General features: G+C 41.0%; 1 protein-coding gene across 2 annotated transcripts in view; it reads left to right on the top strand.

Moving 5' to 3' along the window:
* The window catches only part of LOC128664168 (uncharacterized), a 310,587-nt gene that overhangs the window by 180,220 nt on the left and 102,604 nt on the right, over positions 1 to 27,763 (top strand). For both annotated transcript variants that reach the window (XM_053718929.1, XM_053718928.1), the window contains 3 exons: positions 15,847 to 15,970; positions 22,880 to 23,042; positions 25,842 to 25,962. In XM_053718929.1, coding sequence (XP_053574904.1) covers positions 15,847 to 15,970; positions 22,880 to 23,042; positions 25,842 to 25,962 — 408 coding nt within the window. The remainder of the gene's footprint in view (positions 1 to 15,846; positions 15,971 to 22,879; positions 23,043 to 25,841; positions 25,963 to 27,763) is intronic.

Below are 27,763 nucleotides of genomic sequence, written 5' to 3'. Positions count from 1 at the left end.
CCTAGAGACAGGCTTTCATGTCTGTATTAAGGTATCAATGACTGACTCGGAGAAGCCATGCTTTGATAACATCAAGCGTTCAGTCTCCAGGCAGTCCATCTCAGATTGATTCTATTTAGATGGTTGAAAGGACCCTGAGGTAGAGGGACCTGTCTCAGAAGCAGAGACCGTGATGGAAAGGATGACATGTCCACCAGATCTGCATACCAGGTCCTGCGTGGCTACGCAGGCGCTGTCAAAAACACCAAAGCCCTCTCCTGCTTGGTCTTGATCTCCGAAGGAAATCCCACTCCCCCGGAAGAAAAGTCTGACGACTTAGAAAATCCACCTCCCAGTTCTCAACACCTGGGATATGGATAGCTGATAGACAAGAGTGAGTCTCTGTCCAGTGAATTATTGTAAGACTTCTAACATCACTAGGGAACTTCTGTTCCCCCTTGATGGCTGATGTAAGCCACAGTCGTGTATATTGTCCGACTGAGTATGATGTACCTCAGAGTTGCTAACTGAGGCCAAGTCTGAAGAGCATGGAATATCACTCCCAGAATATTTATTAGAAGGAGGGTCTCCTCCTAAGTCCACTATCCCTGAGCCTTCAGGGAGTTCCAGACTGCATAAAAGGCTGGCATCCATTGTAACAATTGTCCCATCTGACCTGCGGAAGGTCATACCCTTGGACAGATGGACCCGACATAGTCACCAGAGAAGAGAATCTCTGGTCTCTTGGTCCAGGTTCAACAGGGGGACAAATCTGTGTAATCCCCGTTCCTCTGACTGAGCATGCATCGTTGCAGCGGTCTGAAATGTAGACGTGCAAACGGTACTATGTCCCTTGCCGCTACCTATTAAACCGATTTCATTCATGTACTGAGCCACCGAAGGGTGCGGATGGGATGAAAAACACGGCAGAAATTTAGAAACTTTGACAACCTGGACTCCGTCAGGTAAATTTTCATTTCTACAGAATCTATCAGAGTCCCTAGGAGGGAAACCCTTGAGATTGGGGATAGAGAACTCTTTCCTTGTTCACTTTCCACCCATGTGATCTCAGAAATGCCAGTACTACGTCCGTATGAGACTTGGCAATTTGGATGTTTGACGCCTGTATCAGGATGTCGTCTAACTAAGGGGCCACTTCTATGCCCCACGGCCTAAGGACCGCCAAAGCAACCCCAGAACCTCCATAAAGATTCTTGGGGCTGTAGATATCCCAAAGGAAAGAGCTACAAACTGGTAATGCCTGTCTAGAAAGGCAAACCTGAAAAACGAAGGTGATCTTTATGCATCACAATGTGAGGATAAGCATCCTTCAAATCCATTGTAGTCCTCTATTGACTCTCCTGGATCATAGTTAAGATGGTACGAATAGTTTCCATCTTAAATGACGGAATTCTGAGGAATTTGTTTAAGATCTTTAGATCCAAAATAGGTCTGAAGGTTCCCTAACCTTGGGAACCACAAACAGATTTGAGTAAAAACTCTGTCCCTGTTCCTCTCTTGGAACTGGATGGATCTCGTACACAATGTAAGAATGCCTCCTTCTTTATCTGGTTTGCAGATAATTGTGAAAGGCGAAATCTCCCCTTTTTTTGGGGGGGGGGAATCTTTGAAATCCAGAAGATATCTCTGGGATATAAATTCCAATGCCTAGGGATCCTGGGCATCTCTTGCCCACGCCCGGGCGAAGAATGAAAGTCTGCCCCCTATAGGATCCGTTACCGGATAGGGGTCCATTCCTTCATGCTGCCTTAGAGGCAGCAGCAGGCTCCTTGGCCTGCTTATCTTTGAGCAAAAATTCCCTCTTGTTTTGCCTTAGAGGAAGTGGATGCCACACCTGCCCTGAAGTTTTAAAAGGCACGAAAATTAGACCTTTTTTGGCCCTTGATTCCTATCCTGAGGAAGGGCATGACCTTTTCCTCCAGTGATATAAGCAATAATCTCCTTCACACCAGGCCCGAATAGGGTCTGCCCCTTGAAGGGAAGTTAAGTAGCTTATTTATTAAAGTCACGACAGCTGACCATGATATAAGCCATAGCGCTCTGCGCGCCAGTATAGTAAAAAACAGAATTCTTAGCCGTTAGTCTAGTCAAATGAACAAAGGCATCAGAAAACAAAGGAATTGGCTAGCATAAGCTTGTCAAATATATTCATCCAATGTAACTGTAAAGCCTCATCAAGAGACTCAACCCAGAACGCCGCAGCAGCAGTGACAGAAGCAATGTATGCAAGAGGCTGCAGGATAAAACCCTGTTGAATAAACATTTTTTATCCATTGGATCTAAAAAGCACAACTGTCCTCGCCAGAGGTAGTGGTACGCTTAGCTTAGAAACTCTTCTCTCCACCTTAGGAACTGTCTGCCAGAAGTCCCGTGTGGTGGTAACTATTAGAAAACATTCTTCTAAAAAATAGGAGGGGAAGAGAACGGCACACCTGGTCTATCCCATTCCTTATTAAAAAAAAAATTTTTAGTAAACCTCTTTAGGTATTGGAAAAACATCAGTACACACCGGCACTGCATATTATTTATCCAGTCTACACAATTTCTCTGGCCCTGCGATTGTACACATTCATTCAGAGCAGCCAAAGCCTCCCTGAGCAACAAGTGGAGGTTCTCAAGCATAAATTTTAAATGTAGAAATATCAGAATCAGGTTAAATCATCTTCCCTGAGTCAAAAAAAATCACCCACAGACTAAGCATATTGTGAGGTAGTATCATACATGGTTCTTAAAGCGTCTGTATGCTCTGTATCTACCCCCAGAGCTATCTGTTTTCCTTTAATTTCAGGTAGTCTGACTAATACTGCTGCCAGAGTATTATTCACCACCTTTGCCATGTCTTGTAAAATAAACGCTATGGACGCCCTTGATGTACTTGGCGCCATTTGAGCGTGAGTCCCTGAAGCGGGAGTCGAAGGGTCTGACACGTGGGGAGAGTTAATCGGCATAACTTTCCCCTCGACAGAATCCCCTGGTAAAATAAACGCTATGGGTGCCCTTGATGTACTTGGCGCCATTTGAGCGTGAGTCCCTAAAGCGGGAGTCAAAAGGTCTGACACGTGGGGAGAGTTAGTCGGCATAACTACCCCCACGGCAGAATCCTCTGGTGATAATGTTTTTAAAGACAAAAAATGATCTTTATTGTTTAACATGAAATCAGTACATCTGGTACACATTCTAAGATGGGGTTCCACCATGGCTTTAAAATATAATGAACACAGAGCTTCCTCTATGTCAGACATGTTAGAACAGACTAATAATGAGACTAATAAGCTTGGAAAACACTTTAAATCAAGTTAACAAGCAAATATATAAAACGTTACTGTGCCTTTAAGAGAAACAAATTTTGTCAAAATTTGAAAAAACAGTGAAAAAAGGCAGTAAAACAAACGAAATTTTTACAGTACATGTAATAAGGTAACAGAGCATTGCACCCACTTGCAAATGGATGATTAACCCCTTAATGCAAAAAACAGATAAAAAAAACGACATAGACGTTTTTAAAAACAGACACAACAAAACTGCCACAGCAGAGCTGTGGATTACCTTCCCTATAAACGATTTTGGAAGTCTTTTTAGCCCTTTAGAAATGTCCTGTAGTATTCATGGGACTGCTGAGGGAATCTGGATAATTCATTTTGTAATTTTAACTGCGCAAAAAAGCTCTAAATTAGGCCCCTCCCACTCATATTACAACAGTGGGAAGCTTCAGTTAACTGTTTCTATGCAAAATTTAAGCCAGCCATGTGGAAAAAACTTAGGCCCCAATAAGTTTTATCACCAAACATATGTTAAAAACGATTAAACATGCCAGCAAACGTTTTAAAACACATTTTTACAAGAGTATGTATCTCTATTAATAAGCCTGATACCAGTCGCTTTTACTGCATTTAAGGCTATACCAACATTACAGTGTTATCACCAATGTACGTTAAAAAACGATTAAACATGCCAGCAAACGTTTTAAAACACATTTTTATAAGAGTATGTATCTCTATTAATAAGCCTGATACCAGTCGCTATCGCTGCATTTAAGGCTTTACTTACATTACTTCAGTATCAGCAGTATTTTCTTAGTCAATTCCATTCCTAGAAAAATATTTTACTGCACATACCTTATCTGCAGGAAAACCTGCACCCCATTCCCCCTCTGAAGTACCTCACTCCTCAGAATGTGTGAGAACAGCAAATGGATCTCAGTTACGTCTGCTAAGATCATAGAAAAACGCAGGCAGATTCTTCTTCCAAATACTGCCTGAGAAAAAACAGCACACTCCGGTGCCATTTAAAAATAACAAACTTTTGATTGAAGAATAAACTAAGTATAAATCACCACAGACTCTCACGACCTCCTATCTATGTTGAGGCTTGCAAGAGAATGACTGAATATGGCAGTTAGGGGAGGAGCTATATAGCAGCTTTGCTGTGGGTGGACTCTTGCAACTTCCTGTTGGGAAGGAGAATATATTCCATAAGTAATGGATGATCCGTGGACTGGATACACTTAACAAGAGAAATTTCAGTATATACATAGTGAAAATTAATAAATATGAATATTGCATAAATATGTTTTTTCATGTTTTTATCAGCTTAATGGCAAAGGAATATAATATTTATATGTGTGTATATATATATTTTTATGTGTATATATGACTGTAAATACATATATACACATATAAAAACAATATATATGTACACATATATTAACATATATACTGTATATATATATATATATATATATATATATATATATATATATATATATATATATATATATATATATATATATATATATATACACAAATACATCTTTAGACATGTATATATATATGTGTCTCAATTTTAAATCCATTTGCCTGCTTTTTTTTCTAACACCTGAGATCTCCTATCTTTGAGCCCATATAACTTTTAAGTGCAATATTTTTTGGGAATATTTTTTATTAGACAGTGTTAATATGAGTGTAACTGTACACTATAATATATTTTTGAAGTGTTTGTGAAACTTTGTTGTTTGCCGAAAACAGTTAACTACAGCTCTTCGAGCACGGAAAGGATTGTTGCGTAAAAGGCGCGCACAGTCGCGATTTTTCAAGACTTGTAATATCAGAGCAATGAACATTGCTTGTGAAAAGACGATATCGCGCGCGGAAAAGACATAATGCACCACTTGTAATCTTGCCCATAGAGTTTTATGAAATTATTTTTGATATATTAGTTGATCTTTGTTTTTGCGGTTTTGGTGGAAACACATAACATACTGATTAAAAACTATGATTTACTGTATGTATAACTCTCAACTTTGGCAGCTAAGATGCCTGTACGAAGGATAAAAAAAAGACTAGTAAATTCACGGTTGTGTAAAGAATAAAAAATGAGATGAACACTAGTTAGTACTATACACGCTAAAATAAAACCAGAAAAATAATATAAACAAATAGCTGTATAAAACTAAAAACAACAATTAGGATATATCCCAGTGTTGGAGGGGTTGCGATTCTCAAGACACTATGCTCCATATCTGGTGGTCATGCCAAAAATTAGCCCCATTTTGGAAATCTGTAGAGAGAGTTTTTCATGTGTTACTGATTTTACTTTTACTTTTCACCACCATTGAGCTATTAAACAAACGCCCAAAATGCAGATGCAAAATCCGTGCCACCCTGCTACAGGTCTAAACAGTGGTTAACTAGTAATTGCTCAACTCTGGAAATCCCCCCAGCCACCTTCTTTTGAAATACGGTTACTAAAAACAGAGGAACTGTTACTCTTAGAAGAGTTTGGATTCTATTGCAGAAGCAAGATTTCCCTTTTTGAGGTTATTAAATTCTATTGGGAGTCAATCCGCCACTCAACTCATAGTTGTTTCACTCCTCTATTTACAATCATATATTGTGACCACCCCTCCGTACCCCTCCCTGTCTTTTTGAAAACTTCACACCTGTATTTCCCCTCTTTTCTTTCATGCCCAGGCTATGTACTTTGTTTAAATGATTTGGGTTTGTTTTTATTTGCACAAGTTAGCAGTTCTCATTTTGGGCTAGATTACAAATGGAGCGCTAATTTATCACGCTCGTAAACAGGAAAATTCTCCCGGTTACGGTGTTTACAATAAATAACCAGCCATTATATTTAAAAAAAATAACTACAAGAAGCAGTTATGAGGGGTTAAAGTAAGAGGGTTGGCAGAGCTTAGCCACGCTGGACGATGGCTGCTTTTTGCTAGAGCTCCTATCTCCCTTCCCGGCAAATATAGCTCTAAAAGCATGTAATAGATTTTCATTTTTCCCCTTATCCTTCCCCTGGGACCCTTGAAGCTCCCCCAACCCTTTCTACACTGATACCTGGCTCTACATATGCGACAGAGGGTTTTTGACAGCGGCGGATCTCTAAGGGATTAGCAGCGGGCAGCTCCTGTACAACACTCTCTGCCAAATTTACCGGATCCTTCCAACCGCACATACCCGGAGCCCCCCATTTGCCCGGATCAATCCAACACCAGGAAAAGACTTCAGTGACTGGCGGCGGATCACTTACTTAAGCTCCGTGCACGCTGGGCTCATCGCGGCTCTCCTGGCCGCCATCTTGTCTCCACGTGGCCGCCCGATCTCACTTCTCCTTAATCTGGCCACAGGACAGATCGGGTCAAGAATAATTTGGCGAAAACCTGAGACACAATAGTGAGTACCTTGCCTTTATATAACATTGAGGGCCTGCATCACCAGACCGGGGACACAATTCCCCAGAACAGCAACCCTTTGCACAGTATAACATAGAGGGAGGCCTGCACTTTGGGACAGGGGGATCCTCGGGCACAAATTTGATGTAAGCAGATTAACCTTGGGGACATATATAACTCTAGCAGCCTAGGTGACTCAATTTCCCTCACTGCCGCAAGCCCACAACTTCAGACCAGGGGCACTGTCCTTATCTGCACAATATAAAGTGCCACCAGATATCCTCTCCGCTCCCCCATAGCAGACCTGGAGTGAGACTGTCCCCCAGCTTTTCACACTATTTCAGTCAAGATATAAAACAGGGGTCTGCAGCATCATCCGCTTTTACACAAAAGGGCACTGATTTGTTTTATGTCTGCACTGATTGCATCCTGTTACCAATGTGATGCCTTGCAAGAAGAATAATAAATCTGACAAACCCACTGTTAATAAAACTCTAAACCACTACCTCAAAACTGTGGAGGCCCCTACGCCTACCGGCACAGCAGACATACCAACACCTGTAATACCTGGGCCCACCCAGATGCAGCCAGAGGAGAATCCCACAGCATGTACCTAACTAAAAGGGACATTACGCATCTTTCTTCAAAAGAGGACATCAAGGAAGTTATGCAAGAGATGAGGAGCCTGTTTGGAGACCTCCGCAGGGACATAGGGGCACTTGACCAGAGGGTAGTCACCTTGGAGGAAAAGCAAGCATCTACAGAAAAAAATGTCCAGACAAACACCATACAATTAACTGAACATTCTCATAAGATCAACGCCCTAGCCGACAAGCTAGAAGACCTAGAAAACAGGTGTCGCCGCAATAACTTGCGAATACGGGGGGTCTCCGAGACTGTTTTCCCCCCTGCCATAGAGGGTTACTTACAAGCTTTATTTAAAATCATAAAAGATGACCCGGCTGCGGATGACATCCCTATTGAAAGCGCTCACAGAGCTATCAGACCTAAACCTCCCCCAAAAGTACCGCCAAGGGACATCATAGTCAAATTCCTGCGGTACAAAGACAAAGAGGACCTTCTCCGCTGCGCAAGGGCCAAACACCCAATTTATCATGCAGGCAAGGAAATCTCTCTATTCGCTGATCTCTCCCAGTCTACTCTGCAAAAAAGGAGAGAAATGGCCCCCCTAACCTCTGCATTAAGGAGACACAAAATTCAATACAGGTGGGGCTTTCCTGTATCCCTCATAGTCTCCTACAACAACAAATCAGCCATCTTTAGACCTGGGGATGATCCTGAATCCTTCTGCAACGACCTCTCATTTCCCTTTGTCCTAAAAGAGGTCAATGGTGCCGCCCCCCGTCTGCCAGAGAACCACAGATCTCTTCAAACCCCCCTGAATGAGACAACGTCAAGCTGAAAGGTCCTTCTGAACTCTGTGACAAATCCCTTCTTACTACTGGCCCCCTCTACACGAGACTTTGCTACTCAGTGATATAGGAAGAGAACAGGGAAGGGGAAAAACAGAGGAAGGAAAAAAGAGAAAACTGGAGAAATAAAGAAATAATAAAGTTTAAAGAAACTGAACTTGTCTCCATGCTTTTGCCTGTCCGTGACGGATGGGCCTCATGGTTTATGTTTTGGACATCTTCACAGGTGGCCGCGGGGCCCTTCCCTTACAGGAAAATGTATCCTTTTTGCACTAAGGACTGATTGCTGGTCCACCATGTTTTTTTTTATATATATAATATGTCCCCATTTCTGTTCCTTCTACAGCAGTGTTGGTGATGTCATTCTTTATGTATGATCTTTTACATATGTTTAACCTGTTATATATATTAAAGGTTCTTTAGACCTCTTTGAGGCCTATATTGTCCCACACTGGGGTTATGAGGGGGGATGTAACCTATCTCTAGTAAGAATGGGTAGTTAAATATGCTTCTCCCTACTTCCCCCTCCCTTCCCTCCTCCCTTTCCCTTCCCCTCCACCCTCTTTTCCCTCCCCCTCCCATCCTCTTCACCCTTCCTTTCATCCTCCCCATCCCTCTCTCCCTCTCTCTCCTATCCACCCCCCCCTTCCCTCGATTCTAGATAAGAAATCTACTAAATCTGGAACCCTATACTGACCTTAACTGTTTTAAATGCTTTGAAAATGTTGATTAGCAGAAACCTAAATTTTGCACTTTTTTATGACAGCTGAAATGTTGTTTTTGTATACATGTTTAACCTGTTTTGTATGTTAAGGGCCATCCAGACCCCTCTGTGGTCCACTCTGCTTCACATCGGGGTGGGGCGGGGAGATAAGTTTCATTTTTGCTTATAAGAGACAGATGAGAATGCCAATCCTTGTCCTTCCCTCCTCCCCTCCTCCCTCCCCCTATACCCTCCTTACCCTTCTCCTTCCATTCTCCTTATCCTTCCCGCCATACTCTCTACCCCTACTCCCTCTCCCCACCCCGCTCCCTTCCCCCTCTAATTTTACTCTCCTCCCCCCCTCCCTTATCACAACAAGTGACATGCCTTTTAGAATTAATACTTAATCAATTCTACATCTTTACAAGCCGGACAGGGAGATACCTCCCCCAGGTGTCTCCACTTTCTTCTTTCTTACTCGTACTCTAGACAAGAGTTCTTCTTTTTCACTCTTTTCTTATCCTTTGGCCCTTCTACCCTCTCGTTTATTCTGAGAGCTTTGTCTTAACTAAATCTCCCTCTTCTCCACCTACCTACAGTCCCCTTACTACCTCCACCCTCCCCCTCCTCCCTTTTTTTTTTTTTTCTTTCTTTCTCTCCCTCTGCGCTGATATTGATCATGGCGGGCAAACTGAGCAGATTTCAAGAGCATAATCTGTTAATCACTACTATAAATGTCAAAGGCCTTAACAGCCCTGGCAAAAGATCCATAGCATGTAGGGAATTCTCCAGACTAGGGAGCCAGATCCTTATGGTCCAGGAAACACACTTTCAGAAGGGCAAGGAACCTAAATGGAATACCCCACAATTTCCCATAACCAGTTTTGCTTCAGGACCCCATAAGAAGGTTGGGGTGGGTGTTCTGATCCATAGATCTCTCCCCTTCCAGGTTACACAAATTGACAAAGACCCTGAAGGACGCTATATCCTCATGACGGGACAACTATTTGGTCAGCAACTCTCATTGCTGAACATCTATGCCCCAAATCAGGCTCACACCACCTTTTTAAAAAAAATCTCAAACCTAATCTTGGACCGGGTCAAGGGGACTTTGTTCCTAGCAGGGGACTTTAACTTGGCCTTTGATCCGGGGCTGGATTCTTCTAGAGGAATCTCGTCCATCCCTAGGTCCAAATTGAAAACAATAAAGCATATATTTCACAACCTTCACCTGCACGATATATGGAGGACCTTACACCCACAGACTAAAGACTACTCTTACTACTCTCCCCCTCACAATTGCTACACTAGGATAGATCATATCTTCACTGACGCGGACGGTTTATCATTGACTACCCATTGTGAGATTGGCCAGATAACCTGGACTGATCATGTTCAGTGGCCTGACCTTCCTATTACATCTAAAATCTGGAGGCTAGACGATTCCCTCTTAGATGACCCCATTGCGCTTGAAGATCTGGAAAGGGATGTCGCAGAGTATTTTTTGCTGAACGGCAACTCGACGGCTTCGCTACAGTGCGAATGGGAAGCCCATAAATCTTATGCGTGGTATATTCATTAAGCGAAAAGCTAGGATTCTCAGGCAAGCTAGAGAGAAGCACACAAATCTTTTGAACAGAGTAGGGACTCTGGAAACTGCTCATAAACACAATACATCTAATGACACTCTGAGAGACGATCTTTTTAAAGCTAGAGCAGATCTCAAGGCACATTTGACAACGATACACCAACGTAACGCTCTTCACCTGAGGCAACACTACTATGAGGGAGGGGACAAACCAGGCAGGGTTTTGGCTAGATGCTTGCGGAGAAAACAGCTGTCCTCTTACATTCACAATCTCCAATCCTCGGAGGGTCATTTAATAAAAAGCAATAAAAACATAGCATCCACCTTTAGACACTACTACAACAAACTATACAACATCCAGCAATCCGGGGATCAGGCACAGGGAGAAGCTCCCTCCCCAGAGCATACAGACCAACTTGACAGCTACTTCCAGGGACTAGACTTGCACACCCTAAATGATGAAGGGAAAACACACTTAGAATCACCTATCACACTCGAAGAAGTAAAACAAGCAATCAAAGACTCCCCATCAGGGAAAAGCCCAGGCCCAGATGGTTACACAATGGGATACTACAAGAAATTATCAGAAGTTCTATCCCCTCACCTCTTAAAACTATTTAATAACTTAAGAAATAACCCATCTCTATCTAAGAACCTATTAGAGGCTCATATCAGCGTTCTCCCCAAGCCAGGCAAACCTGCGACTCGTCCTGAAAACTTCCGACCCATCTCTCTCATCAACACGGACATGAAAATCTTAGCTAAAATCTTGTCCACTAGATTAAACAAATATCTCCCTAGTCTGATATCCTGCGACCAATCCGGATTTATTCTGGGTCGGGAAGCCAGAGATAATGTCATCAAAACCATTCATCTTATTAATTTCGCCAAGGCCTCGGGCACACCCCTGGTCCTCTTCTCGTCTGACGCGGAGAAGGCCTTCGACAGGGTTCGTTGGTCTTTTCTGCGTCGGGCTATGATTGAGATGGGAATACCGGAATCCTTCCTACATATGTCCTTTGCCTTGTACTCCAACCCCAACGCGAGAATAAGAGTGAACAACACCTTGTCAGAACCTTTCCTCATAAACAACGGCACCAGGCAGGGCTGTCCATTATCCCCCTTGCTTTTTGCCATCTCCATCGAAATTCTGGCCCAGAAGGTTAGGAATAACATTAATATTAAAGGCCTCAAAATAGGGCATTTGGAACATAAACAAGCGTTATACGCTGATGACATTCTGTTTTCCCTGACGGAGGCGGAGAGCTCCATACCTGAGTTGCTGTTGGAGTTGGAAGCTTACGGCAATGTGTCTAACTTTAAGCTTAATATATCAAAATCAGAAATACTGAACATCAATACCTCCCATAAAGTCCTACAAGACATTAAAGACATCTATGGAGTCCCTTGGGCCCCATGTACACTGAAGTAGCTGGGCGTTCAACTGACATCCAATACTCAAGATCTTTTCAAATTTAATTACTGCCCCCTGAAAAATGATATAGCACGAGACTTGTCCTCCTGGAGAAACAAACCCCTGTCCTGGCTAGGCAGGATAGGGGTAATAAAAATGAACATCCTTCCCCGTATCTTATATCTAATGCAAGTGCCGCCCATACAGCTCCCAGACAACTATCTATCTCATCTGCAAAAGATAATAGACCAGTTTATATGGGCTGGTACCAGCCCCAGAGTCCCAAGGAAAACACAATACCTTCCCAGAGATAGCGGGGGGTTGGGGATCCCAAACCTCCTAGCTTATAAGCAAGCGATAGTACTCCGCCATATAGCAGAATGGGCTCACAATACTGAGAACAAGACCTGGCTTCAATTAGATAGGGATATCCTCAAGGTAAATAACGTAGCAACACTAGCCTGGATGCCTGCACAACAGAGACCCAAACATATACAACAGTACCTCATTACAGCGCATATCCTATCGGAGTGGGACAAACTACTGTCCACCACAACACATATCTCTTCTAGAACTGGCCCGCTCTCTCCGTTGCTAGAGAACATAGACCTCCCCTATCATAGGCTGAAAAACAAAATCTCGATCCCATATCCTCTTAGAACCGGCTCTATCTTCTTCATCTCAGAGGGGGGTAAGCTGAAAACACAACAGACTCTAGTGGAGTCCCATGGGGGAATCTTCTCCTCATGGCTTCACTATAACCAACTGATCCATTATATCTCACATCACAAACACAGACCAGACTTTGGGAAAGCCCTCACACACTTTGAGAAGCTTTGTACACAAACTAGTTACCCTAGACACCTGATTTCCAAATTATATAAACTCATTGTCGCTCCTCCCACTGCCTCTCTTCCTTCATACACAATTTCATGGCAGCGGGAACTGAACCAAAACATTGACCCTGAGATTTGGTTAAGAGCATTTAAACTCATCAAATGCTCCTCAGTTTCGGCAAAAGTACAAGAAATTCATCTTAAGCTTACTAGCCGCTGTTACCTGACACCAGTGAGACTGAGCAAGATGTTCCCCGGCACGACCAGCACCTGTTGGCGAGGGTGTGGGGAGGTGGGCTCTCTCCTCCATATTTGGTGGAGCTGCCCCCGCTTGACGTGTTACTGGACGGTGGTGTTCCAGGCTATGTCGGAGGTATTAGGCACAACAGTCCCACTGGTGCCTGAGACATTATTATTCTGTTCCATACCCCAACTTACAGCAAGGGGCAAGCGAGCACTGTTTCTGTTGATGCTGACCGCGGCCAAAAAGATCATTTCAAAATACTGGAAAACACAAACAACCCACTCAGAACAAGAATGCTGGAATCAGGTGGAAGACCTGTTACTGCTCGAGAGATACCACTACCTGAAAGTTCACAAATTAGACATCCATGAACTTTTATTAGCATACTGGAACAAAACCATATAGCGCTGTCGGCCACTCATCTGGGGGATAAAGTCTTTCCCCCTGAGAGTAAACCCTGCCTCATAGTATCGCCTTAACCCCCCCCCCCCCCCCCATCATTTTTTTTTTTTTCCTCTCTCCCCCTCTTCATTCTTTCTCATCTTCCTACTTTCTCTCTTTTCTTCGCCGGAATCTTCTGGCCAGCATACTTATCTGCACATATAATGTTTTACATTTGTTTTGAAAGGAAAAAAAAGGAAAATTAGGTTCCACCTCTCAGCAAGGATCCGATAAGGGACCACTCATTTATAGTTATCCTCCTAAATGACATGTGACTATAAAGGGCTGAAGATTAACTCTCATTATTGTACAGTTGGATTGTTATAACTCCTAGTTTTACAACATCTTTTACGCTATGTACCAATCACTGTCAATGGAACTTATGTGTCATTGTTGTGTATTGATGTTTGTTCCATTCTTTTGTACTGTTTGGTGAACCTTAATAAAAAATTTAATAAAAAAAAAAAAAAAAAAAAGTAAGAGGGTTTGGGGGTGTTAGAAAACAACAGCACAAAAATTACCTTTACATTCCATTCTATGGGGACTGTGTGTTCCCTGTAAATATATATCTATACATTCATAAACATATATATTTCAATTTGCTGCCCGTCGCTGCACAATTTACCCCCTTCGCTGCACTAGGCTCTCATGCCATGTCTCATATGATCTTCATCCTTAAAGTGCCATAAAACATGTTGAGATCTGTGCATATCCTAAAAGGGCTAATTAATTTAAAATAGATTGCATTAAAAAAATTGTTTCCAAATTGCTGGCAAGTATTTTAAAATATTTTTCAAAAATACGCAAAATTACTTACATAGCCATGCTGTCTGGAGTAGTCTCCTCCACCCCCCCCCCCTATTCAGTGTTTAGCTTCAGAAACACAGGCATTGTATTTCAACTGAGTTCACAGCAGCTTATTTGCTTCTAGGCATGCTCCAGCAGATCAGTGTGTACTTCTTCTGCATTCTACCAAAGCTAAGATAGGTATAGATAAAGCCATATAAGAAAATGTGTGGGGGGAGTTAGAGCTGTACAGTTAAGAAACAAAAAAGAAAGGGTTAATGGCGAGGCACTGCAGTATAAATTTGCAGGTGAAGTAATTAAAGTACATATTATTATATTTTGTCTCTATCTCAACTTGTTTTATGTCCCTTTAATTTAACTCTCATTTTTATAGTGCTATGTGGTTGTTACTTGCTGTATCAGTGTTTGTATTAAAAATTAATAAACGAAACAAAAAAATGATATAGTCCAGTAATACGAAGAAGGTATATGGGGGTAAAGCTCCTATAAGAGCAGCATCTTCAGGTCCTCTAAAGAAAAAAGTGAAGTATGTACAGATAAAAAACAACCTCCCCAAATGGTTAACGGTACTTAGCAGGTGTTAAGCCCCTCGGTTCCACAGGAATACATCAGAACTCCAATGGTTAAAACACAATTTATTAAAAAGGACCAAACAGATTACGTCATAGCTCTCTAATGTGTGAGTAGCGTTTTTTACCATTTAGAGAGACTGAGTCTGTGCATCCCTTTTTTCTTTGGAGGTCCTTTTCCTTAAGATGCTGCTCTTATAGGAGGTTAACCCCCATTTACCTTCCTCAGATTACTGTACTGTATCCTTATTTTGTTTTTACAATTAGACACCTACGTTTATATTATTTTGTTTTTACAATTAGACACCTATGTTTATATTATTTTGTTTTTACTATTAGACACCTACGTTTATATTATTTTGTTTTTACAATTAGACACCTATGTTTATATTATTTTGTTTTTACAATTAGACACCTACGTTTATATTATTTTGTTTTTACAATTAGACACCTATGTTTATATTATTTTGTTTTTACTATTAGACACCTACGTTTATATTATTTTGTTTTTACAATTAGACACCTACGTTTATATTATTTTGTTTTTACAATTAGACACCTACGTTTATATTATTTTGTTTTTACAATTAGACACCTACGTTTATATTATTTTGTTTTTACTATTAGACACCTACGTTTATATTATTTTGTTTTTACAATTAGACACCTACGTTTATATTATTTTGTTTTTACTATTAGACACCTACGTTTATATTATTTTGTTTTTACAATTAGACACCTACGTTTATATTATTTTGTTTTTACAATTAGACACCTACGTTTATATTATTTTGTTTTTACAATTAGACACCTACGTTTTTTTACAAATAGACACCTACGTTTATATTATTTTGTTTTTACAATTAGACACCTACGTTTATAGTATTTAGTTTTTACGATTAGACACCTACGTTTATATTATTTTGTTTTTACAATTAGACACCTATGTTTATACAATTAGACACCTACGTTTATATTATTTTGGTTCTTGGTTGTGTGTCTGTGTGGTGCAGGAGTGGAGATGGAGTGGTAAAGCAATGTGGTTGGACTTTCATGTGGCGTTTCACAGCTCACCCTTGTTGTAAAATGATACAGTTGTTCCTATTTTTATTTCAACATCTTATTCTCTTGCCAGTTAAGTGTGGAGCAAAGCACTATCACCTTCCCTATTGCTGGCAGTACTTTGATGGCACCAGATGGAAAGACATGCTAGATATGGACCATATTGAGAAAGCGTACTGTGATCCCAACGTGGACAGGTAGCGTGTGAACAGATAAGACAATATTTTATTATTATTTGGGGAAGAGGTGCTCAGAGATATGCCTTAAATTCCACACATATTAAAGAGACACTAAACCCAAACTTTTTCTAGAGAATACAATTTTAAACAACATTCCAATTTACTTCTATTTTGCTTCATTCTACTTCTAATTTGCTTCATTTTTAAGATATCCTTTGTTGAAGAAAGAGCAATGCACATGGGTGAGGCAATCACATGAGGCATCTATGTACAGCCACCAATCAGCTGCTACTGAGCCTATCTAGATATGCTTTTCAGCAAATATTATCAAGAGAATGGATCAAATTAGATCATAGAAGTAAATTAGAAAGTTGTTTAAAATCGCATGCTCTTTCTAAACTATGGGGAAAAGTGTATTTTTTTACTCCACGCTTAATAAAAATTAGTTTGTAATTTTATTTTTCTAAACTCTATCATCAAAACATGTGTTGCTAAATATTTGCAGTAGGTAACCTGTCTAAAATAAGCAGAAATTGAGAACATTTCACTGTGTTTTTCTACTGTTTTATTGCAGACGTGTCAATTTGATAGACTATCACAAAAAGCATCTTTATATTTAATGTATTGTAGACAGCAATTAAACAGCTTCAGCTGCCTGGGAAGTTAAGATATGACAACAAAACTATATGGGCGCTATCCGATATACGACGTAGTTTTCTGGGCAAACAAGGGAACCCATGCCGCCCATAATTTCACCTCGCACATCGGGCTATCCAATATACGGCGCCGTCAGATGCTAAAGTGGTGTAAGTAAGACAAACTGGCGTTGTTCCGAAAAGTGCGCAAATACACATTTTAGTTGTCGCAAGTACTTACGCCAGTAGTTTGTTCACGTAAAGTCTCAATAAAGTGTAGTTTTATGCAAATTTTGCTGACTCGTAAAAATTACCCGATACTCCATCTAAAACTGCGCAACGTAATTACGCTATTCAAAAGTCATATATAAACCCATGTGCAGCCGCCATTTTCTTCAGTGTGTTTGGATGGTTCGTTGAGCTACAGCACACTACAGTGAGTATTGGATTAGTAAGAGTAGTGAGAGAGGCGCAGCATAATAGTTAGTTAAGTCGGATTTTTGTTTGGGTAAGCTTGTACATTGACCTACACTTATTTTTACATATTGTACACATATTGCATACATACATATACAAAATACACAACACTTTTTTTTTCTAACACCTCACACATTTTTTTTCTATTTTACAGTGTGATAGGCTGAGTGTTTGGTTGTGATTGTGTGTGATTGAACTGGGAGTGAGTGTGAGTGTGTGTAGTTTGAGGATGGCAGGGAGAGGTACGGTGGAGGGGAGGAGGGGAGCGGAGTTGCAGGGAGAGGATTATTGTAGTGGACAGGAGGAGCAGCGGGGTCCCCGTCAGGGAGTTAGTGGAGTGGGGAGAGTTAGAAGGGATGATGGGAGGGGAGATGCCCAGAGACCAGGCACACTTAGAAGAGGGACAGAGGGTGCACATGGGGACAGAAGGGGGGAGGAGGGAGAGGATAGGGAGGAACCCACACCAGGGACATCCCAGGGAGGAAGCCAGGTGACTACAGAGGAGGAGGGCATGAGATGCCCAAACTTCTCCTTTGATGAGAATGTTGCGCTAGTCCAGGCCATCATGGAAAACCACAGTACCCTCTTTGGCCAGGAGAAGGGCAAAGACGTTGCCCGAAGGCCTAAGGCAGCATGGTTGGCAGTAGAGGACGCTGTAAACAGTGTGGCCCTGCAGAGGAGGACTGTCGAGAGACTTAAAAAAAGGTGGAATGATTGCAAGAGGCAGGTGAAAGAGAAGATGGGCCAGGAAGCCATGCACCATAGGGGAACAGGCGGTGGTCCACCCTTTGAAGCAGAATACAACGCCTGGCAGGAGATGATACGCAGGTCCCTAAGTATCACAGCAGTCCGTGGACTTCCAGGGGCTCGTGACTCAGGGATTGCAACCACAGCACCTCATGCTGGTGAGTAAAATCCCACAAACCAGTATGATATGTATTTGAGATTTAACATCATTTAATGTCACACATTCATGTACACAATGAGGAGCATGGTATTTGGGCTACTAACAAAAACATCTACAATTATATTTGACATTAATGCTACTTAACACAATGCAATTCATGATATGAGGTGGAATAGTGCGATACTAACATGTCTCAGAGTAACACAGGCCACAAGCCACATGTAGAGTTTTCAGTAAATGGACACTATAGCCATCACAATACTTTTAGCTCAGAAAGCAGGTTCTGTGCCTACATCAGGCTAAAGTAAATTGTGTGACCAAAGTGTCACTTAAAGAACACATTTTCTCCATCACTGACATGTACACATAACTATTGTATGAAACACATACCTGTATACTGCGCACATTAAAATCCCTCATATCACAAATCACATTGTGCACATGCATGTTATACAGTTTGACATGAGAATGAGTATTGTCCCTAGCATGTATCAATGTATATTGTATGCCCACATGGACATATATATGACTGTACTAATCCCTATCATCATTTGACTCCTCCTCAGAACCTCCTGTCACCAGGCTGCAAACTGGCATACCGCCACCTCCACCACCACCACCAGTCTCAGCCATGCAGCCACCTCCACCACCAGTCTTCAGGCAGCAACATGGACATTATGCTCCCAGGCATCAGCAGGGTTGGATTGCCTCAGTTGAGGACCCAGAAGTGATGCCACCACCATTGGCATACGACCCCTGGCAAGATACCTGGCCTGAGGAATATCATTTTGGCTTTGAGGGGGAGCCAAGTCAGCCACGAAGGGTCGATGTCTTTACCCCCCCAACACAATATCAGGCCAGTCATGGCTTTTCCACACAGGGGATGTCGCAAGGTATGCAAACTGGACAGGCTGAGTGGTCACACACTAGTCGTCAATGGGACTATCAATCCAGGCTGAGACCTCCACCATCCGCTTGCCTTGGGAGAGCTCCACCATCCGCTTCCCTTGGGAGAGCTCCACCATCTGCTTCCCTTGGGAGAGTTCCACCATCCTCAGATGAGCATATAGCTGAGGTTGTCCCTGAAGCACCAGCAGCTGAAGTTGTCCCTGAAGCACCAGCAGCTGAAGTTATCCATGAAGCAGATGCAGCTGAAGTTGTCCATAATGCACCAGCAGCTGAAGTTGTCCCTGAAGCACCAGCAGCTGAAGTTGTCCATGATGCACCAGCAGATAGAGCAGAACCTGCACCTAGAATCACTGCTGCTCAAGAGCCTGTAGATCCACTGTATTCTCCCCTGGGTGAGGAATACATTTCACTCCAGAGGAGGCTCATAACAAGTTGCGAGAGCATTCAAAGAGGCCAACAGAGGTTTCACAGGAGCCAAGAGAGGTTACTCCAGCGTAGCATCGAGCTGCAGAGGGACATTGCAGCCTCATTAAATGGAATTGTCCAAAATCACTCTCAGATGATGAGAATCCAGTCTGATATGCAGATGCAGATGGACAATAGATGGCGGGAACAAAACCAACTCTTGGGAGTGTTGGTTGAGCACTTCACACACCAGCATGACACTGCCTCCAGCCTTTCATCTGTGGCCAGCACTCCAGCAGAATCATCTGAAGCTTCCCAAACCAGGAGAACCAGGAAATCCACTCCAGTCACCTCTGCCCCCTCATCCAAGAAGCCGAAAAAAAAAAAAATATTCTTATAGTTCACCATAAATCTTGTCCTCTGTTATTTACCATATAATTGTCATCCACATCCATGTGAGGGGTTTTTTAGTACACTAATATTGTTAAAACATATAATAAGGCCTGTGTGGAAATGGCCCAAAAAAGGTAATATTATCCTGTTTCTGACATATTATTGTACTATAACTCCCATCCACAATAGTTGTTTCTGAAGGGTACATATAGTAATATTCACTTGTAAGATGTAAATCAATGTATCTCACATCCAATATAAATTGACCCATTGGTATATATAGTAGTGATGTTACTGATAGGGTGGGCATTATCAGGTGTTTTAAGTCTGCAGGTGAGAGGTTGTGGTGTGTGTGATTGGTTTAACACAATTGCAAAGAGGCAGCCTTCAAGAAGGTGTTATAAATGATCATATGAGCCATCCTAGGTTTTGCTTTCAACTAAGAATACCATGAGAACAAAGCAAGTGTTCTAATTAAATCTGAAAGTAGTTTGAAATAACATGCCCTATTTAAAATAAGAAGGTTTTCTTTGGACTTGACTGTCCCTTTATATATTTTGGCATCAGTGCCAAGCTGTGTTAGCATTAGAATAAATTACACCCCAGTGGGTTCTAAAGAGATGAAGGTAATACAATTTAAAGTAGATAAGCAAGTATATGTCCACAATGTGATAAAGTACCTACAAGCTCAATCCATTTGATTATGTTGTGGCTTCAAACTATTTCAAATACACAAATAAACCTTAAAAATGAAATATCATAGTATTCTGTCCCTTTAACCTTGAGATGCTGCTGAAATGTATGTGTTTGTTAAGACTTCCAGGGAGTTACGTTGGTTTTTTAGTCAGTGCAAGGGTTCCTGCGCCTGCAATTTGTGGAGAGATGAGAATGGAGTAGATTTTCTGAAATCTGCGCGCGTAAGTCCTTACGCTGTATATTGGATACCAAACTGCGCGTGTTTTGTATGTCAGTCTATGGGTAAAAAAATACGGGCGAAGGCAGAAATATATGCGCATAACTTCTATGTTACGCCGTATATGTGATACCAAACCAGAGCAAAATTTGGAGTCACCGGCTTTTGCGGGCGACGCTGCATATCGGATCGGGCCCCATATTTTTAGAAACTACACCCCCAGCTGCAACAAATAAGCAAATTTCACACTTGTAAAAAAATAAATAAACAAAGCGACATGGTCATTTATATCTTACGCACTCCAAATTTGTGCTAGCACAACATGCAGCCCCTCATTTGATGTGCCAAGGGGTTTACTTTCCAAATCTGTGTACGTTGTATACTGTATCTTAAATGCCCAGGTGGCTACAGCTGTCTAATTGTAGACATCACCCCTAAATGTTTAAAGACAATTTTTAAATAAGATTTTCAAGGTTGCCATATCTGCAGTTAAACAGCTCTAGCCACCTGAGAAGTTAAATAAGGGTACATAAAGTACCCATTTGTAGAAAGTACACCCCCTGGCGCATAAAATGAAGGGCTATGCGTACTTCTAGCACAAAAGTGGAGTGCGTAAATATTTATGGTATATGGTGCTTTGCTTAGAAAATATTTATTTCTAAGCAAAGTGACATGTTCATTTATGTCTTACACACTCCAAATTTGTGCTAGCAATTACATGCATCCCCTCATTTGATGCGCCAAGGGGTGTACTTTCCAAAACTGTATACCTTGTATACTGTTTTTTAAATTCCCAGGTGGCTACAGCTGTCTAATTGTAGACATCACCCCTAAATGTTTTAAAGACAATTTTTAAATAAGATTTTCAAGGTTGCCATATCTGCAGTTAAACAGCTCTAGCCACCTGGGAAGTTAAATTAGGGTACATAAAGTCCCCATTTGTAGAACTTACACCCCCCTGACACATCAAATGAGGGGCTATATGTACTTCTAGCACAAAAGTGGAGTGCACAAATATTCATGGAATATGGTGCTTTGCTTAGAAAATATGTTTTTCTAAGCAAAGTGACATGTTCATTTATGTCTTGCGCACACCAAATTTGTGCTAGCAATACATGCAGCCCCTCATTTGATGCATCAAGGGGTGTACTTTCCAAAACTGTGTACCTTGTATACTGTATCTTAAATTCCCAGGTGGCTACAGCTGTTAAACTGCAGACATGGCTACCTTGAAACACTTTAAACGTATAGGGGTTAAATCTGTAATGAAACAGTTTTATCTACCTCATTAATTGACTAAACCTAATTCTAAATTATTTTATTTTATGTTTAAAAATATAACACTCTTTTGCATTACCCACACAAACATTACAGGCACTCAAACTGGTTGAATTAGCACATGGATACCCATGTGAGCAGTAACGCCTTGTCAAGGCTTCAACCCTTGCTACTAACCATTCACACACCTTTCATGTCTGATTTACTCACAGAAGCTCACAACATACTTCCCATACATCAAGAATTTCATCCCTACTACTGACCATACACACACCTTTCGTATCTTCATTCACTCACAGAAACACAACCCCTTCAACTGGCCAATCACACACCTTATATATCTCCATTTATACACAAGTTAGCCCTTTTGCTAGGGGCAACTCGATCACTGGGCTTGTCAGGTGTAAGCCTCAACCAGGGCACTGGGCTGGTCAGGCCTAAGCCTCAACCAGGGCACTGGGCTGGTCAGGCGAAAGCCTCAACCAGGGCCATGTATCTGCATTTCAAAATCTTGAGCCTCCTGGGGTTGTGAGGGTATGCTGCTAGTATGTTTCCATAGTACGGAAGTATTCTGGCATACATAGCCCTGGTTTAGAGGGGCAGTCTGGACAGTAGTAACGGGTGTCTTTACAAAGATCATGCTGACTGCATACTCTACACCTTCTACTAGGGAAAGTTTTTTTTTCTCAGTGACAGCCATGCAACCTTGCATTCTCCTTACTTGACATAGCCATCTTCCTTGGGTAGCCTGATGCAGGGCAAACACATTAAGCATTGACAATTCTATCAAGTTGCTAAGTCATTTTACTACAAAAGCACAAATATTTTAGAAAATATATATTTGTTATAGTTATAAATATATGTGACAAGCCCGAGCTCTCTTTTAATCTCATTGGACAGATTTTGTTACGCTCATTGCAGGCCAAAATTGGATGAAACTTTTCTCTGCACACAGCTGTGTAACACATGTTCCATAGATAAATTCTATATTTCTCATCTTTCTTCTGCAGAATTCCTTTGGTTGATTTTCAGATAATGAAAAGTGGTACAAGCACAGTACGGCGCCTGTCCACTCCATCTTCCGTCACAAAACCTCTTGAATTTGTTCTGACCACTGAGTGGATCTGGTACTGGAAAGAAGAAACAGGATCATGGATCGAATATGGGAAATTGGTGAGATGGGAGTTTGCTTAAAAATTTTCTCTCCATTGGTAACATTTCTAAATAATTTGGACACCTACATAATATGTATTGCTTTTACTTTTGATTCTTTGGTCTTACAAAACAACTAGCAGAAATATGGTGTTCTCAAAGGGCCAGTGGGTATCTTCTATTTAATTCCTTAGCAATTCTCATTGTGATACTCGTTCATGTTTGATTCTTAGAAAGGATGCTAATCATTGTTGTCAGTGGTGCGCCTAATTGAGTTATAGGGGCTGACTTATTATCGTCCGTATTTTGCCTACTCGCTCTGTTTCCGTGTGAGCCTTTAGGTTCACCAGAAACAGGAGTTAAGAAGCAGCGGTCTTAAGACTGCTGCTCCTTAACTAGTCCTTAGCCTCTGAGGCTGCAGACAGCAATAAACCCGATCAGATACTATCGGGTTGATTGACACCCCTTACAAGCGGACAATTGGCCGTGAATCTGCAGAGGACGGCATTGCACAAGCAGTTCACCAGAACTGCTTGTGCAATGTTAAATTCAGCGATGTCGGGCGGACATGATCACTACAGCGTATCATGTCCCCATAAAGTGCAGGTGAAAAAGAAGTTGTGTGTAATGTGCCAAAAACCTAATGACCAGAATTATTGCTTATTAGGTATATTGAAATTATCTTATTAAGAGATTAAAAAATAATAAAAATAGCTTTGGTAATGAATTAGTTTACACAAAAATAGATCAGTGTTATAGAAGGGCCATGATACTCTGGAACAAACATTGGTACCACAAATGTGCAGTTCTTGGAGTAAAATACACAAAGAAACCAAAAAATGTGTGGGGGCAAATGCTTTTGATTTTACCTTGGAACTATAACATTTTTTATTCCAATATTTAAAAGGTGAGGTGTACTATGACATATAACTTAAAAGGGATACTGAACCCAATTTATTTTCTTTTATGATTCCGATAGAGCATGCAATTTCAAGCAACTTTATAATTTACTCCAATTATTTTTCTTCTTCATTCTCTTGGTATCTTTATTTGGAAAAACAAGAATATAAGATTGCGAGCCGGCCCATTTTTGTGGATAGCGCTTGTGGAGTTGCTGCATTTAGCCACCAATCAGCAAGTGCTACCCACACATGTGGAATTACACTACAGTCCATTAGGTAGAGACAAAAAAGCACTACATTCCAGCGCTTTAATCCCTCCCACTTTCCCATAATCCATGGAGTGGCTGCGTTAGCCTCAGAAAAGTGAGCGTTGAGCAAATTTAGCGCCACTTCTCCCTGTAATACCAGCGTTGCTTACGGTAGCGGTAAGCTGGCTAAAACGTGCTTGTGCACAATCTCCCCATAGGAAACAATGGGGCTAAGACGGCTGAAAAAAAACCTAACACCTGCAAAAAAGCAGCGTTCAGCTTCTAACGCAGCCCCATTGTTTCCTATGGGAAAATACTTTCTAAGTCTACACCTAACACCCTAACATGAACCCCAAGTCTAAACACCCCTAACCTTACACTATTAACCCCTAATCTGCCGCCCCCGACATCGTCACAACCTGCATTATATTATTAACCCCTAATCTGCCGCTCCGGACACTGCTGCCACCTACATTATACTTATGAACCCCTAATCTGCTGCCCCTAACATCGCCGACACCTACATTATATTTATTAACCCCTAATCTGCCACCACCAACGTCGCCGCCACCTACCTACAATTATTAACCCCTAATCTGCCGCCCCCAACGTCTAAATAAAATTACTATAATTAAATAAATTATTCCTATTTAAAACTAAATACTTACCTATAAAATAAACCATAAGATAGCTACAATATAACTAATAGTTAAATTGTAGCTATTTTAGGATTTATATTTATTTTACAGGCAACTTTGTATTTATTTTAACTAGGTACAATAGTTATTAAATAGTTAATAACTATTTAATAGCTACCTAGTTAAAATAATTACAAAATTACCTGTAAAATAATTAATAAAATTAAACTAGTTTTTGCGAGGCGGGAGTGCGGCGGTTTAGGGGTTAATACATTTATTATAGTGGCGGCGATGTCCGGTCGGCAGATTAGGGGTTAATAAATGTAGTTAGGTGGCGGCGACGTTGAAGGCGGCAGATTAGGCGTTAATAAATATAATGTAGGTGTCGGCGATGTTAGGGGCAGCAGATTAGGGGTTCATAGGTATAATGTAGGTGGCGGCGATGTCCGGTCGGCAGATTAGGGGTTAAATAATTTTATTATAGTGTTTGCTATGTGGGGGGGCCTCGGTTTAGGGGTTAATAGGTAGTTTATGGGTGTTAGTGTACTTTGTAGCACTGTAGTTAAGAGCTTTATGTTTCAGCGTTAGCCCATAAAACTCTTAACTACTGACTTTTATATGCGGTAGGAGTCTTGGAGGTAGAGGCTGTACCGCTCACTTCTTCCAAGACTTGTAATACCAGCGTTAGGCAAATCCCATTAAAAAGATAGGATACGCAATTTACGTAAGGGGATTTGCGGTATGGAAAAGTCGCGGAAGAAAAGTGAGCGGTACACCTGTACCTGCCGAACTTGTAATACCAGCGGGCATTAAAAAGCAGCGTTAGTACGCCGAACTCGTAATCTAGCCGAAAATGTAAATTTTAACCAACTCAGTATAATTTTGAACACATTGAAAATAAACACCACAAGGGGCTCAGCTTTTACGTTTATTTTTTAATGAGAGAAATTAATATTCTTGCATGCTAGTAATATTTTTTTTTTTTAAATGGATGTCCTAAACAATTTACCTTTTTAATCTTTGCTACCACAGAATGGAAAGGAGCAGATTGCTTCAATATCGTCAGCTGTCTTGGAAAACATCTACCTTACTGATCCCAAAGAAGTGGCTCCATTTGAATCTGGGCAGCAGAAATATGAAATTAGTTTTAAAGGTAAGGACACAAATGTGGTAGGGAGGATTTTATAGCGTAATAGAATAGAATTCTTGTGTGTTTAAAAAGGCACCACATGTGTGTAGTTATAACATTTATATACATTTATATGCCTATTTATCAAGCCGTCAACCGCAAATACGCTGGAATTCCGCAGCATAATGGTGGCGAGCCTGATTCGCCTTATTTATCAAAGCCTACAGACCGGCAAAAGGTGAAATCTGTGACGTAACATACGATCCGCTGGTCTCAGTCCGACACAGATCGATGCTTACGTCATTACAGATGTTCCGAATACAAATTCGGCACTATCTGACACCTTTTGCTAGTTATCAAACTGCTAACAGGTACGCTCGCCACTATTCCGGCCCAGCGTACCTGCTTTTCAATCCGCCAGCCTGGAGGCCGCAGATGCCATAGGAATCAATGGGAGTCTGAAAGCAGTGAAAGCTTATATTCGCTGCTGCCAGATATCCCATTGATTTCTATGGTATAATAAAAGTTAAGTTTACACCTAACACCCTAACATATACCCGAGTCTAAACACCCCTAATCTGCTGCCCCGACATCGCCGCCACCTAAATAACGTTATTAACCCCTATTCTGCCGCTCCCGGACCCTGCCGCAACTAAATAAATGTATTAACCCCTATCCTGCCGCCCCCGGACCCCGCCGCCACCTAAATAAATATATTAACCCCTATTCCGCCGCTCCCGGAGCCCACCGCAACTAAATAAAGTTATTAACCCCTAAACCCCTGACCTCCCACATCACTACCACTTACTAAACCTAGTAACCTTCCTAGATACAAGGTAATCACAGAGGTAAAAAGTTTATGAATATAACTGTGTTGGTTATGCAAAACTGGGGAATGGGTAATAAAGGGATTATCTATCTTTTAAAACAATAACAATTCTATGGTAGACTGTCCCTTTAAGGGCAATGCCCATCCAAATGCCCTTTTCAGGGCAATGGGGAGCTTAGGTTTTTTAGATTAGGTTTTTATTTGGGGGGTTGGTTGTGTGGGTGGTGGGTTTTACTGTTGGGGGGTGTTTGTATTTTTATTTACAGGTAAAAGAGCTGATTTCTTTGGGGCAATGCCACACAAAAGGCCCTTTTAAGGGGGGTTATTTGGGGGGGGCTTTTTTATTTTCATAGGGCTCTTAGATTAGGTGTAATTAGTTTAATTATTTGATAGTTTATTTTTTATTTTGTGTAACTTAGGGTTTATTATTTTTTGTAACTTAGTTGTTAGTTTTTTGTAACTTAGTAATATTTAATAGTAGATTTAAATAACTTGAGTAGGGTTAGGTGTTTAAATATGTAATATAGTTTAATGTAATTTTAGTATAATAGTTAGGGTAGGTTCATTAATGGTTTAATATAGTTTAATGTCATTTTAGTATAATAGTTAGGGTAGGTTAATTAATAGTTTACTATAGTTTAATGTCATTTCAGTATAATAGTTAGGGTAGGTTAATTAATGGTTTAATATAGTTTAATGTAATTTTAGTATAATAGTTAGGGTAGGTTAATTAATAGTTTAATATAGTTAAATGAAATTTTAGTATAATAGTTAGGGTAGGTTAATTAATAGTTTAATATAGTTTTATGTAATTTTAGTATAATAGTTAGGGTAGGTTAATTAATAGTTTTATATAGTTTCATTTAATTCTAAAGGTAAGTTTAAGATTATTATAAGATAGGGATGAATTAATATTTAATGTAAAGTTAGCGGGGTGTTAGGTTAAGGGGTTAATAGCTTAATTTCGTTTATGGCGATGTGGGGTGCTGGTTTAGG

This window comes from Bombina bombina, chromosome 6, assembly GCF_027579735.1.
Source record: "Bombina bombina isolate aBomBom1 chromosome 6, aBomBom1.pri, whole genome shotgun sequence".
In the NCBI taxonomy this organism is placed as follows: domain Eukaryota; kingdom Metazoa; phylum Chordata; class Amphibia; order Anura; family Bombinatoridae; genus Bombina; species Bombina bombina.
The sequence above is the reverse complement of the archived record's forward strand: the minus strand, read 5'-3'. Positions and strand labels throughout refer to the sequence as shown.